The sequence below is a fragment of the Mesoplodon mirus genome, assembly GCF_964341445.2.
Source record: "Mesoplodon mirus genome assembly, chromosome: 12".
Classification (NCBI taxonomy): domain Eukaryota; kingdom Metazoa; phylum Chordata; class Mammalia; order Artiodactyla; family Ziphiidae; genus Mesoplodon; species Mesoplodon mirus.
Genome location: NC_138988.1, coordinates 9,503,246 through 9,523,594, shown reverse-complemented (window position 1 = coordinate 9,523,594; position 20,349 = coordinate 9,503,246). Strand labels below are relative to the sequence as shown.

At 37.1% G+C, this 20,349-nt stretch overlaps 1 protein-coding gene across 1 annotated transcript in view; it reads left to right on the top strand.

Moving 5' to 3' along the window:
* GRM7 (glutamate metabotropic receptor 7) overlaps positions 1-20,349 on the top strand; it is a gene marked incomplete at its 3' end in the record, with an annotated part of 816,540 nt that overhangs the window by 400,395 nt on the left and 395,796 nt on the right. The window contains exon 4 of the mRNA XM_082638105.1: positions 7,016-7,170. Within this exon, the coding sequence (XP_082494231.1) occupies positions 7,016-7,170 (155 nt within the window). The remainder of the gene's footprint in view (positions 1-7,015; positions 7,171-20,349) is intronic.

The window sequence follows — 20,349 nt, the reverse complement described above, 5'->3', positions numbered from 1 at the left end:
TTGATCCTCCTTGGTGTCAACAATCTGATTGTTAATTTTGGCTTTCCTTTTTAGCTCATTCCTTGGCCAAGCCATGGAGGGCTAACCTTCGAAATGTTTCTAGAACACAAATAGGCCCTGTTTCCATTTGTGACCACTGCCACCTCGGTTGGTCCACAATCCTTATCATTTTTAGAACAAACAGTAATTACACCTGATTTAAAATATCAAAAAATGTTAAAAAATCTAGATTAAAAAAAAAAGCTGCATTCATCCTGTCCCGTAGCTAACAACTTCTCCTTTCCAGATGCTATAGCTAATAACCAGTGTCTTGTATATTTTTCTAGGGACAGTGTGTATATTTTTACACAAATGGTAGAACACTATTGTTCTCCACCCTGCTCGCCTTCACTCACTCTTCTTTCATGGAAGTCTCTGGATGTCAGTACCTATAGATCTATTCAGTCTTTTCAATAGCCATGCAGAATTGCATTTTATATATTTCCTGTCATTTATCTAACTGCTCCCTTCCTGATTGATATTTAAGGGTTTTTTTGTGTTTTGTTTTTTTTTTAATTTCTTTGTTTATTTTATTTATTTATTTTTGGCTGTGTTGGGTCTTCCTTGCTGCGTGCATGCTTTCTCTAGTTGCGGCAAGCGGGGGCTACTCTTCGTTGTGGTGTGTGGGCTTCTCATTGCGGTGGCTTCTCTTGTTGTGGAGCACGGGCTCTAGGCACGCGGGCTTCTGTACTTGTGGCACGTGGGCTCTAGAGCGCAGGCTCAGTAGTTGTGGCACATGGGCTTCGTTGCTCCACGGCATGTGGGAACTTCCTGGACCAGGGCTTGGACCCTTGTGCCCTGCATTGGCAGGCGGATTCTTAACCACTGCGCCACCAGGGAAGCCTGACATTTAAGTTTGATTACAGAGTTTTGCAATTATAAATTGTGTTGTGATAAACTTTCTCTTCCACAAATCTGTGTGTGCAAATATGAAATATTAATATACATACTTTACAATGTGTGATATATAATATTAACATACTGCAAATATATAATAATGTACAAGTGTATTATTTTATATATTTGTAAGTATTTAAAACAGAAATTCCTGGAAAATAAGTTTCCAGGACAAAGATGTGTTCCTTCTTAAATGTGAATATTGTTTTCCAAAGGGATGTTGCCAATTTACACCTCTGCTGATGGGAAAGCTGTGTGGATTTTTTAAATCTTAGTTTGTCTCACAGTTCAAAATAATATGTCACTAATTTGAAGGTGAATATCTTTTATTAAGGGTAAAGTTGAAGGTTCTAGGCCATTGTTACCCCCACACGGAGTATTGCATCTCCATCATTGCCAGCCTGCCGGTCCTGTGTGTCCCCCTCCATGTGTATCCTCCATCTGCTTCTGAATCCACCCATCACTTAATTGGAGTCTGTATTCTCCACTAGTCTGTACGCATCATTAAAATGGAGGTGATGCCCCTTTTGACTTCCTTTCATAACCTTAACCCCATCACAGTTTTGAGCTCTGACATGGGTGGCAGGATGAGTAAATGAGAAGAGTATTAAACCTCAAGTCAGGATACCCGAGGATGGATTTTTTTTTTTGCTACTTAAATGACCACTGTCTCACCTTGGGCAAGCCTCTCCCCACACCCTACCTACTTCCCTAACTCTTTGAGGCCTCAGTTTTCCCATCAGTAAAATGAAAATCCTTTTGAGCTCTTTCTATGATGATCTGGACTTCTGCTTTTCTAGCTTTATTTCATTCCATGCTCCCTCGTGGGTTGTGTACCGCAGGCAAGGGGCCACTTGTGTTTCCTCCTTCCTGGGTCTTTGTACATTCTCTTCCAGCTACCTGGAATGCTGTGCTTCCCCACTTTATCATTTTAGTGCCATCCATAGTGTTGCTTTTGAGGGAAGATTTCTCTGAACAACGTAGCTTTGATAAGTTTGTCATAACAACTCAGTTTCATAGTTTATGTCACTGATGTAATTTTACGTCCTTTGATCATTTAAGTAGTGTCTGTATTCTCCACTAGTCTGTAGGCATCATTAAGACAGAGATGATGCCCCTTTTGACTTCCTTTCATATCCTTAGCCCTTATCACAGTGCTCAGTACATGGCAGGTCCTCAGTGAATGTCATCAAATGAGAATGAATCAAATGCCTAGTCTGTTTAATAATTTAAGTAAAGGCCTCTCTCTCTAAACTTCATGATGCTTTAAAATGTGGTCCTATTTTTGCATGTAGACCCTGCTGCGTTCACTCACTCAGTTCTCCACCTACAGTGCGTGACTGGTCCTCCAGTGTGTCCTCATCACTCCTCCATCAGGGCTTTGGCTCATGGCGTTTCTCCTCTCCTTCTCTACCTGTTGAGATTGTGTCTGTTCTTCAAGGTTTATTTCAAACGTGCCCTTCTCCATGAAACTGTTTCTGATCACCCCTTAGACGTATCATTTCTCTCCTTACAAAATGCTGATTCTCTTGCTCTTAGGGCATTTTCTTCAACACTTTGTGATTTAGTTATTTAAGGCACTTTGTTGTTATAATATTACTCTTTCTTTTTTTTTTGCTCCAGATCTTGTCAACTCATACTTTTCTTAATCATCTCATAAATTTTTTTCATACATATTTTGCACATTCTAAAATATGTAATACATTGATAAGGTGTGGCCCCCTGTTTATATTTACGTACATGGCACATAAACGATTTATTTACTAATAGCTCTGGTGATTAATTGGTTGTAATATCCTTGACTTGCAGGTAGTGTGAGGTTTTAGTTTGCGATGTACAAAGCTATAAAATCTGCTCAATAGCTATGCTCATTATTTTTTGCATGGGAGCTTGTGGTTGAATACCATTGTGTAGTGTGACTCAGAGAAGTGACAGCAGTGATCGTTTCTGAGCACAGTAACGAAAGTCAAGTGCGTATATAAGTTTCTTCCAAAACATGAACTTAAGCCCACTGTTAACCCACAATGTTATGTTATTTCTTTTTTCAGAAGATTTACACTGTAGGTGGGGAATTTTGAGATTTCTTAGAACATTAATTTCAAATACTTTGTCAGAGAATAGCAGTGAGAAGACCTTAATATCTAGATTTTGAAGCTAAGTGCTTAATCAGTCATGGGTGCTGATAAGTTGAATGTTAGGCAAGAGTGTATTCTTTTCCTGAAACACTTTTTTTTTCTGATTATAAAAGTAATACAGGGCTATTGTAATCCATTGGAAAATAATGGAAACATTTTTGTCGTTGCATTTTAGTTAAAGGAATCCTTATGTTTACTCTGCCCCCTGATTATCTAGAAGAATTAAAGGTTAGAGAGAATAATCACAAATCAGGATCACAAGTAATCCCCAATAAAACTTACTATCCCAACCCTCAGAGATAACCACTAATAAAATTCTGGTTTAACATTTGCAATTATTTTATTCTAAACGTAAGTAAGCTCTCCCCAATAGAATCAGGATCGCATAGAATTTGATATTCTACTTTTCGCAGTTCACATCTCATACCATAATATGTTTAAATGGTTTAATTTTATTTCTCTTAATAAATTAACCCACACTTTTATGTAAACATATTAAGGTGAATATTTACTTTTTGTATTTATATCAGTTTTGTCTTTCTTACCTTGTTATAGTTGGCTTCTCCCCATCCTTTTCATTCTCTTCAAACCTCATCAGCGCTTTCTCAATGAATTGTTATTAGCAACAAATTGTGTATTATCCTTATTTTTCTGTGCTGTCATACAACTCTATACTATTAAGTACGCATATATTCATATATGTGGGGCCAGCCTTCATTATGTAAGAACTGAATAATCTCTTGCAGTTTTTTTAATTTGACTTTTTTTTTCTTAACAATACCTGGCAGAAATCAAACTATGTATAATTTTAATTGGTCTCTAATCCACCCTTTGGATGCACTATCATCATTTCTTTAACCAGTCCCTTATTGCTCTGCACTTAGGTTATCTCCAGTAATGAACATACGATTTTCACAGCATCAGTAATCATATCCTTTGGATAGATTAGTATCAGTAGAAATGGTATCTCTATGGATAGAGTATAAACGATTGTGTTTTATTTTTGTGAAAATAATAAAGGCACATAATTTAAAAAAAAACAAAATATGACTAAAACATTTTTGATGCAAAACATTGGTCTCCTGTCCCATCCCACCATACTCTCTGGTTTTGTTCTCCTTGAGCAATTATTTTATTTCTTTAAGCTAATTCTACTGCTCTTACCTGCATAATGTGCTTATACTGCAATTTTGGAACTATTACTTTAAAATATTATCTATCAGTTCCTCTTATGTGATGTAGAATTTGGCTCATTTACACCTCCTTTATCTTCCCAACATCAGATTTTCATTTAGTAAAAATCAGAGTTGACATTATTATGATCATATAAATATTATATACTACAGCATCAAGTATTTTTTCTATGATATGATTTTGGGAGAAAAACTTTTTGCTTTTCCTGGACTTAATATGACAGTTTTTTTACTTGCGTAGATATCTTTAATATTTTATTATTAATGTCCTAGGTCTATCCCTTTTCCCATATGTTCATATATATAAAATAATCTGTGACTTCCATTACTTTTTCAGACACTTCCCTCCTGAAAGCTCCATCTTTCTGTTTTAAACTAGAGTGGTCTCTATTATTTTAAGATTTTCTTTTTCTTTCTCTCTCTCTTTGTTTCATTTTTATTCATCATTTATTTTCTTTTTTTGCTGAAGTGCACCCTCCAATGATTTTCTAGTAAAGGAAAAATTAAAGAAAAGCTTTTTTGTGTGTTTCACGCCTAAAAATATTCTTATCCTGCCTCCACACTTAATTACTAGTTGGAAATGTAAGGTGTAGTCTCATATTTATTTTTAAATACATCATACCTGGCATGTAAATGATTTATAGCAAGTATCTATGGTGACTAATGAGTTACAAAACTTGAAACTTGCAAGGAATTTGAGATTCTAAGTTTAGATAGAAAAATCTTTAAGATCCCTCGGATATCTGTCTATCTATCTATCTATCTATCTGTCTTTCCGTCTATCTACCTTTATAGATGCCAGTTCTATTTGTATAGAGATTCTGTGTGTGTTAAATATTAGAATTCTAGATTATGAATTTTTTTCTCAAAATTTGGAAGGCATTACTTCATCATCTGTCATCCTTTTTTTTTTTTCCCTTCTCTTGAGAGGTTGGTAATATTCTGCTTCTTATTACTCTCCAGAGGTCCCAATTTTCTCTTGAAAGCTTTATTCTCACTTTTTTCCAGAATCCTTAATTCTGTGACATGCTTTATTTCCCCCCATTAAATTGCTGGATGAATCTCTTTTAATTTGGAAATGCATACTTTCAATTCCTTGCAGGTATTTTTTCATTTAAAAATTATTTAAAACTTTAATTTCTCTTTACATTTGTTCTGGAAATGCTATTAGTTGGATGTAAGTCTTCCTGGGTTTATTCTTTAAGACACATCTTTTCATGTGTATGTTAAACGTTTTTGTTGTTGTTTTGCTTTCTGAAAATGTTTCTTCACTTTCTTCTTTATCTCTTCTAACTTAATTTTAGTTTCATATTTTTAATAACTAAGGGTTATTTCTTATTGTTGTTTCTATCTCATTCTTGATAATAGAGATGATAATTCTCATTTAACTGCACTTGCTTCTTTTTTGTTTTTTTTTTTTTTTTGGTATATTTTCTCTGCCTCACTCCACACCAATTTCCTTTCCCTTGTTAATTTATTTGGTTTCTATTTTACCTTGGGAATTTTCCACAATGATGGGTCATTACCGGCAGTTTCCATTTGAGTAAGACACAGAGAGTTCTATGTACATGGGCAGAATTTGTCAACTGATAGGGCTCTGGGTGGACTGGTCAAGCATCCCAGTGGCCATTCCATGAGAGAATATCTCTGTGTCAGTATCTAGAATCTTTTTCCTGGGGTGGTTCAGATTTTTCCAGAGAAGCTGTTTTCTGCCTGGGACAACACACCTTTGGTTTCTAGAATTCTGTAAGCAGAGGTGAAAATTTCCTAGAGAGTCTTACCATTTCATTTCTTAATGGTAATTTAACTTCTTCCCTCACTCCCACCACCGTAATGTTTAACTCACCACCTCACATCTACCACCTTCTACTGTTTGGGTGTTCACAGTATCAGAACCTATTCCTTAGGATTTTATTTGAAGATTACCATTCCATATGTTGCCCAGATGAAATAGAAGGAGACCTTTGGTTTTTGCAATTTCATATACAGTTTTTCAACCAATCATATTGTATTGAACCATGTACATCTGTGGTACCTGGTATCTACAAGTCCTGAGAGGCAAACCAACCACCACTGCTGTTATTACCCACCAAAGTAGTTTCTGTTGCACAAATGTAGTTACCTCTTATCCATCCCGTTCTTCCAAAAATATTATTGTATTAATTTCATGAATAATGAGTTTCCCTTTTTTATTTGCCCTTATTCCCCTTGTTATTTGTATACTATTTTCATTTATAACATGAGTTTTACACGTTTCAAGCTTAATGTGAATTTCTGTTCATTTTTATAAATAATTCAAGATGCTTCATTTAGACTGATATATTGCTTTCCAGAAAAGATATGTACTACCAGCAGCGAATGGGAGTGCTGATGTCTCCAGCCTCATGCCAAAACTCACAACACAGAATAAAACCAAACAAACGTTTTGGCCAAAATTAAATACTGTGTTCTAATTCACATTTTCTGCCTTTTTAATGTATGTGAATAACCAGCTTACTGGTTATTTATATTACTCCTTTTATCTTTTGATTTTTAATACTCTGCCTATTTACCTCAAACTACTTTGATTACTTGTGTTATTGGTTTACAAAAACTCTTTATATATTAAGGATATAAATCCTTTTTCTTACTATTGATCACTTACTTTTTGAGAAATATTAACTTGCTTTTCTTCTGCTTGATTCCTAATATGTATGTGTTCAATAGCTGCTCTTTATCATTAAGATATATTTTTAATGTTCCTCTCCACAGGCAGATCCTTGCAGCAGCCAAAAGAGCTGACCAAGTAGGCCATTTCCTTTGGGTGGGATCAGACAGCTGGGGATCCAAAATAAACCCACTGCACCAGCATGAAGATATTGCAGAAGGAGCCATCACCATTCAGCCCAAGCGAGCAACTGTGGAAGGTATGAGTTCTGTCAGTAGCGTGATACTCTAAGAGAATGGTTGGTGCTGTGTAGGGTGGCTAAAGCGTGTGTCTCTTTGTGTGTTGGGTTTTTTATATAATTTATGCAGGATAGTTTCAAACCTGCAGCCATGAAATACAAGTGAGGCCCTATATCTGGTCTGTTCTTTTAGTTGATAGTCTTCTTTTGAAAATATCATGTTATTTTCATAATAACATACCAATTAGCATATATCCCTTGTTTTATTATGCTACAAGAGCTTTCTGAGAAATCATTACCCTTAATAAGAAGTGAAATAATAACACAGTAAAAGTGTATATAAGCGAGCTGCATTTTCTAAGAAAGTATTTTGCCTTTGTAATTTATCTATTACTTCCGTAGCAGGATAACTATAGGGATTCTTTTCCCCCATTACCTCTTGAGGTCTCTTCTAACCCCCACGATCATACAGCGTACGATCCAGCTAAGGCACCAACATCACCTTGCCTTCCTGAGGCTCTTTTGTTCTTGCTTTCTTTTTCTCTTTCTCTTACCTTCTGAAATTGCTGCCCCTTTTCTTTTTCTTTGCCTTCCTTGCTGCTGCAAAGATTCTTCGAGAGGTAGAAGGAGGAGAGGGCGTTTATTGGCATCTTTCTGATCTAACAAAAGTTGCTGATTACAATTTATGTTCTCCTTTAATTTGAATAGTTATTGCTAAAAGAAGACACTGTAAAGAAAAGCAACGCCTCCGCTGGTATCCTGCTTTGTCTTCCTTTTCGGATGGGCCAGGTCAAAGAGTCCATAAAACATGCTTTGCACGTTAAAAAGAACTCCATCCTCTCAGTCACAAAGCATCAAATATTTGCCTTTCTTTCTATTCTGTCTGTACTCCAATCTAAGTAATTATTCTCCCCAGAATGCTGCATGATCTATCTATCTTTTTAAACAAGCCAGATTGTGGTTCTGTCACTGTTTCCTTTCTATGTTATCTCAGGGAGATAAAGATCCCATGAGTCACCCATGTGTTCACTGAGACGCTTTGAATTAATTTCATTCCCAAATATATGTCCGGAGAAGATTGTCTGTCTTCCTACCCAACCCAGTACATCTGCAGATGAGCAACAAGAATAAAAGCCATTTTAACTGTTTCCACTCCTTTTCACTAAGAACTTAATTATCTACTGTGTGCTTTGCTCTGTGCTGAGTTGGAAAAATAAGAAGAGGACAAAAGTCCCATCCTCAAAGCATACAGAGCTCGGTAAATGTATCAGAAAATAGTTGATGACTGTGTAACATGAGAAATACTGTAAGCACAGTGCGGAATAGATGGGTAGACGGTGTGGGGTAAGATAAAATGCAAGCTTGTCTAGGGTGGTGATGCCGTGGTTGTGGAAAGAGGCCTGAGAGGAGGTAAAACAGGAAGTGATGCACTAAAGCTCATCAGACAACAGGAAGAAACTCCTGTACTCCGCACCCAGGAGGTGGGAGCCGAGGAGGGAAGGAGCAGCGCCTACTGGGGTAACTTTAAATACTGCCTTCTGCAGCTGGATCCTGCATTGTAGCCATCCTTAAATCCTTCCAGTTCTTTTTTTCTTTACATTTTGTTGTTAACATCTTTATAATTGCTTTACAATGGTGTGTTAGTTTCTGCTGTACAACAAAGTGAATCAGCTATACACATACAAGTATCCCCATATCCCCTGCTTGTTGCATCTCCCTCCCTCCCACCCTCCCTATCCCACCCCTCTAGGTGGTCACAAAGTACCAAGCTGATCTCCCTGTGCTATGCGGTTGCTTCCCACTAGCTATCTATTTTACATTTGGTAGTGTATATATGTCCACGCCACTCTCTCACTTCGTCCCAGCTTACCCTTCTCCCTCCCCGTGTCCTCAAGTCCATTCTCTCTGTTTGCATCTTTATTCCTGTCCTGCCCCTATATTCTTCAGAACCTTTTTTTTTTTTTACATTCCATATATATGTGTTAGCTTATGGTATTTGTTTTTCTCTTTGTGACTTACTTCGCTCTGTATGACAGAGTCCATCCACCTCACTACAAATAACTCAATTTCATTTCTTTTTATGGCTGAGTAATATTCCATTGTATATATGTGCCACATCTTCTTTACCCATTCATCTCTCAATGGACACTTAGGTTGCTTCCATGTCCTGGCTATTGTAAATAGAGCTGCAATGAACATTGTGGTACATGACTCTTTTTGAATTATGGTTTTCTCAGGGTATATGCCCAGTAGTGGGATTGCTGGGTCGTATGGTATTCTATTTTTAGTTTTTTAAGGAACCTCCATACTGTTCTCCATAGTGGCTGTATCAATTTACATTCCCACAGACAGTGCAAGGTGGTTCGCTTTTCTCCACACCCTCTCCAGCATTTATTGTTTGTAGATTTTTTGATGATGGCCATTCAGACTGGAGTGAGGTGATACCTCACAGTAGCTTTGGTTTGCACTTCTCTAATGATTAGTGATGTTGAGCATCCTTTCATGTGTTTGTTGGCAATCTGTATATCTCCTTTGGAGAAATGTCTATTTAGATCTTCTGCCCATTTTTGGATTGGGTTGTTTGTTTTTTTGATATTGAGCTGCATGAGCTGCTTGTAAATTTTGGAGATTAATCCTTTGTCAGTTGCTTCATTTACAAATATTTTCTTCCATACTGAGGGTTGTCTTTTCATCTTGTTTATGTTTTCCTCTGCTGTGCAAAAGCTTTTAAGTTACATTAGGTCACATTTGTTTACATTGTTTTTATTTCCATTTCTCTAGGAGGTGGGTCAAAACAGATCTTGCTGTGATTTATTTCATAGAGTATTCTGCCTATGTTTTCCGCTAAGAGTTTTATAGTGTCTGGGCTCACATTTAGGTCTTTAATCCATTTTGAGTTTATTTTTGTGTATGGTGTTAGGGAGTGTTCCAATTTCATTCTTTTACATGTAGCTGTCCAGTTTTCCCAGCACCACTTATTGAAGAGGTTATCTTTTCTCCATTGTATATTCTTGCCTCTTTTATGAAATATAAGGTGACATGTGCATGGGTTTCTCTCTGGGCTTTCTATCCTGTTCCAATGATCTGTTTTTGTGCCAGTACCATACTGTCTTGATTACTGTAGCTTTGTAGTATAATCTGAAGTCCGGGAGCCTGTTTCCTCCAGCTCCATTTTTCTTTCTCAAGATTGCTTTGACTATTCGGGGTCTTTTGTGTTTCCATATTATATATTGTGAAACTTTTTATTCTAGTTCTGTGAAAAATGCCAGTGGTAGTTTGATAGGGATTGCATGGAATCTGTAGATTGCTTTGGGTAGTAGAGTCACTTTCACACTGCTGACTCTTCCAGTCCAAGAACATGGTATATCTCTCCATCTGTTTGTATCATCTTTAGTTTCTTTCATCAGTGTCCTGTAGTTTTCTGCATACAGGTCTTTTTTCTATATAGGTAGGTTTATTCTTAGGTATTTTATTCTTTTTGTTGAAATGGTAAATGGAAGTGTTTCCTTAATTTCTCTTTCAGACTTTTCATTATTAGTGTATAGGAATGCAAGAGATTTCTGTGTATTCATTTTGTATCCTGCTACTTTACCAAATTCATTGATTAGCTCTAGTAGTTTTCTGGTAGCATCTTTAGGGTTCTCTATGTATAGTATCATGTCATCTGCAACCAGTGACAGCTTTACTTCTTCTTTTCCGATTTGGATTCCTTTTATTTCTTTTTCTTCTCTGACTGCTGTGGCTAAAACTTCCAAGCTATGTTGAATAATAGTGCTGAGAGTGGACAACTTTGTCATGTTCCTGATCTTAGAGGAAATGCTTTCAGTTTTTCACCATTGAGAACGATGTTGGCTGTGGTTTGTCCTATGTGGCCTTTATTATGTTGAGGTAAGTCCCTCTATGCCTACTTTCTAGAGGGTTTTTATCATAAATGCGTGTTGAATTTTGTCAGAAAATTTTTCCGCATCTATTGAAATGATCATATGATTTTTCTCCTTCAATTTTGTTAATATGGTGTTTATCATTGATTGATTTGCATATATTGAAGTATCCTTGCATTCCTGGGATAAACTCCACTTGGTCATGGTGTATGATCCTTTTAATGTGCTGTTAGACTTTGTTTGCTAGTATTTTGTTGAGGATTTTTGCATCTATGTTCATCAGTGATATTGGCCTGTAGTTTTCTATTTCTGTGACATCTTTGTCTAGTTTTGGTATCAGGGTGATTGTGGCCTCGTAGAATGAGTTTGGGAGTGTTCCCCCCTCTGCTATATTTTGGAAGAGTTTGAGAAGGATAGGTGTTAGCTCTTCTCTAAATTTTTGATAGAATTCACCTGTTAAGCCATCTGGTCCTGGGCTTTTGTTTGTCGGAAGATTTTTAATCACAGTTTTAATTTCAGTGCTTGTGATTGGTCGGTTTATATCTTCTATTTCTTCCTGGTTCATTCTCAGAAGGTTGTGCTTTTCTGAGAATTTGTCCATATCTTCCAGGTTGTCCATTTTATTGGCATATAGTTGCTTGTAGTAATCTCTCATGATCGTTTGTATTTCTGCAGTGTCAGTTGTTACTTCTCCTTTTTCATTTCTAATTCTATTGATTTGAGTCTTTTCCTTTTTTTTTTTGATGAGCCTTGCTAATGGTTTATCAATTTTGTTTATCTTCTCAAAGAACCAGCTTTTAGTTTTATTGATCTTTGCTGTTGTTTCCTTCATTTCTTTAAATTTATTTCTGATCTGATCTTTATGATTTATTTCGTTCTGCTATCTTTGCAGATATTTTTGTTCTTCTTGTTCTTATTGCTTTAAGTGTAAGGTTAGGTTGTTTATTTGAGATGTTTCTTGTTTCTTGAGGTAGGATTGTCTTGCTATAAACTTCCCTCTTAGAACTGCTTTTGCTGCATCCCATAGGTTTTGGGTCATCATGTTTTCATTGTCATTTGTTTCTAGGTATTTTTTAATTTCCTCTTTGATTTCTTCAGTTATCTCTTGGTTATTTAGTAGTTATTGTTTAGCGTCCATGTGTTTGTATTTTTTGCACATTTTTTCCTGCAGTTGATATCTAGTCTCATAGTGTTGTGGTTGGAAAACATACTTGATACGATTTCAATTTTCTTAAATTTACCAAGGCTTGATTTGTTACCCAAGATATGATCTATCCTGCAGAATGTTCCATGAGCACTTGAGAAGAAAGCTTATTCTGTTGTTTTTGGATGGAAAGTCCTATAAATATCGGTAAAGTCCATCTTGTTAAATGTGTCATTTAAAGCTTGTGTTTCCTTATTTATTTTCATTTTGGTTGATCCGTCCATTGGTGAAAATGGGGTGTTAAAGTCCCCTACTATGATTGTGTTACTGTCGATTTCCCCTTTTATTTGCCTTATTTATTGAAGTGCTCCTATGTTGGGTGCATAAATATTTACAATTGTTGTATCTTCTTCTTGGATTGTTCCCTTGATCATTGTATAGTGTCCTTCTTTGTCTCTTGTAATAGTCTTTATTTTAAAGTCTATTTTGTCTGATATGAGAATTGCTACTCCAGCTTTCTTTTGATTTCCATTTGCATGGAATATCTTTTTCCATCCCCTTACCTTCAGTCTGTATGTGTCCCTAGGTCTGAAATGGGTCTCTTGCAAACAGCATATATATGGGTCTTGTTTTTGTATCCATTCAGCCAGTGTATGTCTTTTGGTTGGAGCATTTAATCCTTTTACATTTAAGGTAGTTATCGATATGTATGTTCCTGTTACCGTTTTCTTAATTGTTTTGGGTTTGTTATTGTAGGTCTTTTCCTTCTCTTGTGTTTCTTGCCTAGAGAAGTTCCATTAGCATTTGTTGTAGAGCTGGTTTGATGGTGCTGAATTCTCTTAGCTTTTGCTTGTCTGTAAAGGTTATGATTTCTCCATTGAATCTAAATGAGATTCTTGCTGGGTAGAGTCATCTTGGTTTTAGGCTTTTCCCTTTCATCACTTTAAATATGTCCTGCCACTCTCTTCTGCCTTGCATAGTTTCTGCTGAAATATCAGCTGTTAACCTTATGGGGATTCCCTTGTGTGTTATTTTTTGTTTTTCCCTTGCTGCTTTTAATAATTTTTCTTTATATATATATATATATATTTTTTTTTTTTTTTTTTTTTTTTGCGCAGTACACAGCCCTCTCACTGTTGTGGCCTCTCCCGTTGCAGAGCACAGGCTCCGGACGTGCAGGCTTAGTGGCCGTGGCTCACTGGCCCAGCCACTCCGCAGCATGTGGGATCCTCCCTCATTGGGGCACGAACCCGCGTCCCCTGCATCGGGAGGCAGATTCTCAACCACTGTGCCACCAGGGAAGCCCTGTATTTAATTTTTGATAGTTTGACTAATAAGTGTATTGGCATGTTACTCCTTGTATTTATCCTGTATGGGACTCTCTGCTCTTCCTGGACTTCATTGAGTATTTCCTTTCCCATATTAGGGAAGTTTTCAACTATAATCTCTTCAAATACTTTCTCAGTCCCTTTTTTTTTCTCTTCTTCTTCTCAGACCCCTATAATTCGAATGTTGGTGCATTTAATGTTGTCCCAGAGGTCTCTGAGACTGTCCTCAATTCTTTTCATTCTGTTCTTTATTCTGCTCTGCTTTAGTTATTTCTACTATTTTATCTTCGAAGTCACTTATCCATTCTTCTGCCTCAGTTATTCTGCTATTGACTCCTTCTAGAGAATGTTTAATTTCATTTATTGTGTTATTCATCATTGTTTGTTTGCTGTTTAGTTCTTCTAGGTCCTTGTTAAACATTTCTTGTATTTTCTCCATTCTATTCCCAAGATTTTGGATCATCTTTACTATCATTACTCTGAATTCTTTTTCAGGTAGACTGCCTATTTCCTCTTCATTTGTTTGGTCTGGTGGGTTTTTACTTTGCTCCTTCATCTGCTGTGTGTTTTTCTGTCTTCTCATTTTCCTTAACTTACGGTGTTTGGGGGTCTCCTTTTTATAGGCTGCAGGTTCATAGTTCCCGTTGTTTTTGGTGTCTGCCAAAAGGTTGGTTCAGTGGGTTGTGTAGGCTTCCTGGTGGAGGGGACTAGTGCCTGTGTTCTGGTGGATGAGGCTAGATCTTGTTTTCTGGTGGGCAGGACCACGTCCATCAGTGTGTTTTGGGGTGTCTGTTACCTTATTATGATTTTAGGCAGCCTCTTTGCAAATGGGTGGGTTTGTGTTCCTGTTTTGAGAGTTGTTTGGCATAGGGTGTCCAGCACTGTAGCTTGCTTATCGTTGAGTGGAGCTGGGTCTTAGTGTTGAGATAGAGATCTCTGGGAGATCTTTTGCTGTTTGGTATTATGTGGAGCCGGGAGGTCTCTTGTGGACCAGTGTCCTGAACTCAGGTCTCCCACCTCAGAGGCACAGGCCTGACACCCCACCCAAGCACCAAGACCCTTTTAGCCACACGGCCAGGTGCATGGGGAGTTTCTTGCCTTTGGGAAGTCTGAGGTCTTCTGACAGCATTCAGTAGGTGTTCTGTAGGAGTTGTTCCACACGTAGATGTATCTCTGATGTATTTGTGGGGAGGAAGGTGATCTCCACGTCTTACTCCTCTGCCATCTTGAGGGTCTCTGTACATGTTGTTTTTGAAAATGCTCCTGACAGAAGATAGAGATGCAGCCAAAGGTGTTGCGTGTAGTGCCAACTCTCTGGTTCCACAGATTCCCCCTTCCAGTTCTTTAAAAAGTTTCCCATTCATTGGGAAAACTCTTCCCTCTCCTAGAGTAGCAGTCACTGTGCTATTTGCCTGATTAACTCCTTTCTATTCTTTGGGTCTCTGCTTAGATATTAATTTTCCTTGGAAGCCATCTGCAACCATTGCACCCCATCCAGGTCTGGTTAGGGGCTCCTTCTGTTGCTTCTATTGCACCCTACATACTCCATACCATTATGATATCTCTTTACTTGTCTCTATGTGGAAACCTATCCATTATGCATCGTTGTACCACCAGCACCTTGAACTTGGCCTGGATATGGCAGGTGATCAAACGTGTTTTTAAGTGGTTGGATGCCTGGATGGATGGAGGAATTACAGGCAACATAAAGGTGTGGCACAAAATATGGATGATAAGTGGACCAGAGTTGGATCATGAAGGGTCTTAGAAACTACACTTAGGAATTTGTATTTCAGGCAGCATCTGAGTATGAAAATGAGATGTGATAAGAGAGATTTAGAAAGCTCACTCAGATGACTCTGTGGAGGGGTGAGGTGTAAGATTTGGGTGGGTGTCAAAGCAAAGCAACAGATTACAGGGTCTCTTCTGAGGTCCTCTCTTCCTAAGTGGTAGGTACATCATAGGCATGTTAGTAACTCCATGGTTTCTACCTCCAGCTTCAAGATATTTTAGGAAATTACTAAGTACTTCAAAAATTTATAAATTCTTGAAACAAAATACTTCTTCATGTATATATAGGGATACACAAAGTTATTAAATTAGACACAAAACAGCATCCTGAATCTGCCAAGAAAAATGTGGTCTCAAAAATGGAGGAGAAATGGTATTATGAATGAAAGTACTATTGAAATGTGATGGAACAGCAACTCTTCATGCAAAACTCTCCATTCCTCCCCAGATAGAACATGAGGCTTTTCATGTTACTGTTTAGAAATGGTGTGGCTTCCATCTAGCCATATTGTCTTCTGCATTGATAAAAAGAGCAGCCAAGATTAGTTCACTAATGTTTAGGATGAGACCACAGGATTGTGGCTATGCATTTATAGTGCCGCACTCCTAAGGAAGTGAAAAAGGAAATGCGTTCCATCGCACTAAGTTTTCTGAACAAAGCTATGAAATATCTCAAATGAAACTACAGAATGTATTCTGTATGAACAATTAAGTTTTCCTCTCCTGTGTTTTTTTTCCTTTTGTTTTCCTTTTTGGTGGTGGTTCCATACTGGTTTCTACTGGGTTGGACATCATCCAAATAGTCATAATACTGCTACATCCCTCTATCTTTGCCTGGGTTGTGCAATGCTGTACCTTGTAATGTAAATAAGAAAAACCCAATCAATAATCAACATGTCTTTTTTCCTTTCGATCGTATTTTGAACACATTTGGCAAACACCTAAATTTTTGGCTTGTCTTCTGTGTATCTGCATGAACAATTAACAACAAATTGCCTTAGGCCAAAGGGCTAGCAAGTGCATTGCCCCTGTGAAAGTCGTGTTCATCTTCTTTTAGCCTCTATCTGTATCTGTTCTCCATTTGTAGAAAGCAAGTCCTCAGTGTTTGCTAGCCCAGGGGGTCATTTTCCCCACTTTCAATTAGATGATGATAGGAACCGTGCCCGGGAAAGGTCACCCCTAGCCCTGTTGTCTGCCCAGCATTCACGGGAGATCTCAGAGTGTTTCCAGACTTGGCAGCACTTCTCCAGCTCCTGAGCCAACACTCTTCTATCATTTTTAGTTTTTCTGTATTGTGTGATGAGTCAAGGGACCCCTGGCATTTCCCTCTCTTCTGTTGCCCCATTAACAGGGATCCCCAGTCATTGTCTCCAGCTCTTACCAAGTCCTCAAAGCAAAATGCCCAAATCACCTTCCATTCTTGGCCCTCCAAAATGCTCTACTTCTCTGAGGGTAGGCTGTCCTGGGCATCCTCTGCTTATAGCCAGCAAGGATCATGGGCCAGGTTCTTTTCATCTCTGACATAATCATTAACATTAGGGAGCGAGCATAATGAAGGGTGGATTTTCAAAGCCGACTCTAATGGTTCTGACTATTGGTGATGATTTTCAAATGGGTCTATAGCACAGCTTGGTTCCTGAATTAAATCTGTGATACGTGTAAGAAAAGACAAAAAGCGCTCTGGACCTGGCATGAAAAAATTGGTTATTTCATGCATTTTCTAGCTCAATATAGAAACAGTTTCTTTATTTTTTCTTAAAACCAGAGATCAAAGCTTTGAAAAACTGAACTAAAATGTTTTTGGCTCCAATTTAGATATACCCTACTTTAGTCTTCCTTGATTACCTGGAATGTTCCACACACATCATAAAGTTTTGTTAGGGGAATGAGAGAAAATGCCAAGAAATGAAATATTGCCTTAAACCACAATATTATTTCTAAGCAATGCTATAATTAATAAAAGACCTGTAACCTTGTTCAATGAAAGAGCAGTGAGACTATTCCATGTTCAGTGTTATGACAGTTTTTTTCATTGAATCTGTCATAAATGTTTGTAAGCTCTAGCAAGGTATCAGCCACTGATCTAAACACTGAGCTATAGCGAGTGACAATGCAGATCACACCCCTGCTCTCCTGGAGTTAACCTCCTAATATGGAGTTGACAAGTGATAAAGAAGAGTATAAATAAGAAAATATCACATTGGGATAATTACTATCAAGTGTATTTCCTTAAGGACAAACTTGTAAATTACTGAGATACAAATGGAAAAGAAAGAAGAGAGACAAGGCAACCAGCATACCATGCAGGTTAAAAAAAAAAAAGAAATTTGGAGGATCTGTAGGAATGTCAGGAGCTCAAACCTCTTGAACCTGTTCTGGACTCCTGGCACATATTTATATCAGATCCTTACACTGCCTAAAATACCCAAGGTTTCCCATTTCACTGTTTCTGACCGATCTGGAAAATACTGGTGTTTTTGTGGTTGATCAAATCATTAATGTTTTTAAAGACTTCCTTCTTTTTCCAGAGTTAATCTATGCTGAGAAACCAAACTCAATGCTCCCACAGTCCAAAAGGTGTCACATACCCGCTTTATGACAAACACAAATCATACTCATGGGCAGCAAGCCCCACTGGAATCTGATCCTTCAGGACAGTGCCTAAGACCCATGGCTTCCCTGGGATTATCCATCTTTTTTTTTTTTTTTTTTTTTTTCCTGAAACTTTGGCATTTACTAATGTACCCCTAGCATGTAGTAAGTCCTAAAAAAACAAATTTATCATTTTTGTCTGTTATATCTGAATCTATCTATAATACCTGAACATGCAAAAGACTGCATATTTGTATGAATTTGAAGTTTCTTAGGATGGCAGAAATATTCATCTAAAATGGCTTTTCTCTCTGACTTTGTATTCTAAGATATTTAGTCAAAAAGGTCTCCACTTCAGGATTTGACCAGAAATTTCAAAGGTGTCTTTATACACTTTTCTATTTGCTTCCCTTAAGAGTATCTCTTGCCTTCTTTGTTCATCTTGCCTTTTCTTTCAGATTTTGAGAGACTTCCCATGCAGGACTGACACGATGGCTCAATTAGGCAATTTCCTGAGATGTTACAAACAAACATGGAAAGGCTCAGCCTTGACTCCTCAGAAAGCAGAAAGTACAGCAGAGGCTGCCTCTGTTTGTGTTAGACATTTCACTGGGAACTTCCTTTCCAAACTATACTGCTTGTTTCTTTCATAGATGGTATATTTGGTGTTGTATCTAAAAGGTGTCACCATACCCAAGGTCATCTAGATTTTCTCTTACGGTATCTTCTAGGAGTTTTATAATTTTGTGTTTTACATTTAGCTCTGTGATCCATTTTCAGTTAATTTTTGTGTAGAGTGTAAGGTGTGTGTCTAAACTGAATTTTTTTCATGTGGATGTCTAGTTGTTAAAGCACCGTTTGTTGAGGAGACTATCTTTGCTCCATTGTATTGCCTTTGCTCTTTTGTCAAAGATCAGCTGACTGTATTTATGGGGGCCTATTTCTGGATGCTCTCTTCTATTCCATTGACCTATTTATCTATTATTTCTCAGATACCACATTGTCTTGATTACTATGACTTTATAGTAAGTCTTGAAGTTGGGTAGCATCAGTCCACCACCTTCATTCTTCTCCTTCAATATTGTGTTAGCTATTGTGAGTGTTTTGCCTCTTCATGTAAATTTTAGAATCAGTTTGTTGGTATCCATAAAGTAATTTCCTGAGATTTTTATTGGGATTGCATTGAATCTATAGATCAATTTGGGTAGAACTGACATCTTGACAATATTGTTTCCCTCTCCATGAACATGGAGTATTTCTACATTTATTTAGTTCTTCTTTGATTTCATTCATCAGTGTTTCATAGTTTTTCTCATATAGATCTTGTACATATTTTATTAGATTTATACCTAAGAATATAATAAGGATAGTTTTATGTCTTCTTCCCAATCTATATAACTTATATTTCCTTTTTCTTGCCTTAGTGCATTAGCAAAGACTTCCTTATTAAAGTGAAAAGGTAGAGTGGGAAGGGACATCCTTGCTTTGTAGTTTATCTTAGTAAGGGAAAGCTTTGAGTTTCTCACCATTAAGTATGATGTTAGCTGTAGACTTTTTTGTAGATATATAATTTTTTTTAACAAACTTAGACTATAAGGTAAGTCATATTACTGTAAAATAAAAATTCAGATAGTTTCAAGAACGATTGTTGCCTTCACTATACATGCCTACAATTAGAACCAGGTAATAACATAGGTAATGTTATTTTGTTAAATTTTATCATGAAATGAAGCCATTTTATATACATAGGAATTCTATGTAGGAATAGGAATTAGGAATTCTATGAAAATATTTACACAAGGATTGTCTTTGAAGAAAAATGTAAGCTAGGGAATGCTTTTATAATTGTGAAATCAGCACAGCTATGGTTCATTGATTGGCAAAAACATTATTTTAAAAAAGAGAGAGATGTAATATTTCAAACAAATACCCTACTGTGTTGAAATTAGAAATGTATAAATATTGATAACCTAATTTTAATTTTGATTTGAAAAGCAGAATGCCAAAATGTCTTAATAAAACATTTTTTAGGCCGAGGAATATGACACTGATAATATTATTTTGGGATTCCATTCAGTTAGCACATTCCACACTGCATTGATTCCTTGCTTAAAATAAACCATGACTTTTATGTGCTCTTTGCCCAGTTGAGAACTGATTGTGTGTGTAATGTGTGCTCAAGGTTACATACTGTTTCTCTAACTATAGCTCCAACAACTTTCCTCCCTGAGTCATCACATTCAGGAACTTTCACTTTATAAATATACCTCCCCCTTTCTTTCACCCACTCCAAAATTGTATTCACTGTCATCACATCATCATTAATGTTTCTTTTCTTTCTTTTTTTTTTTTTTTTTTTTTTTTGTGGTACACGGCCCTCTCACTGTTGTGGCCTCTCCTGTAGCAGAGCACAGGCTCCAGATGTGCATGCCCAGCGGCCATGGCTCACAGGCCCAGCTGCTCC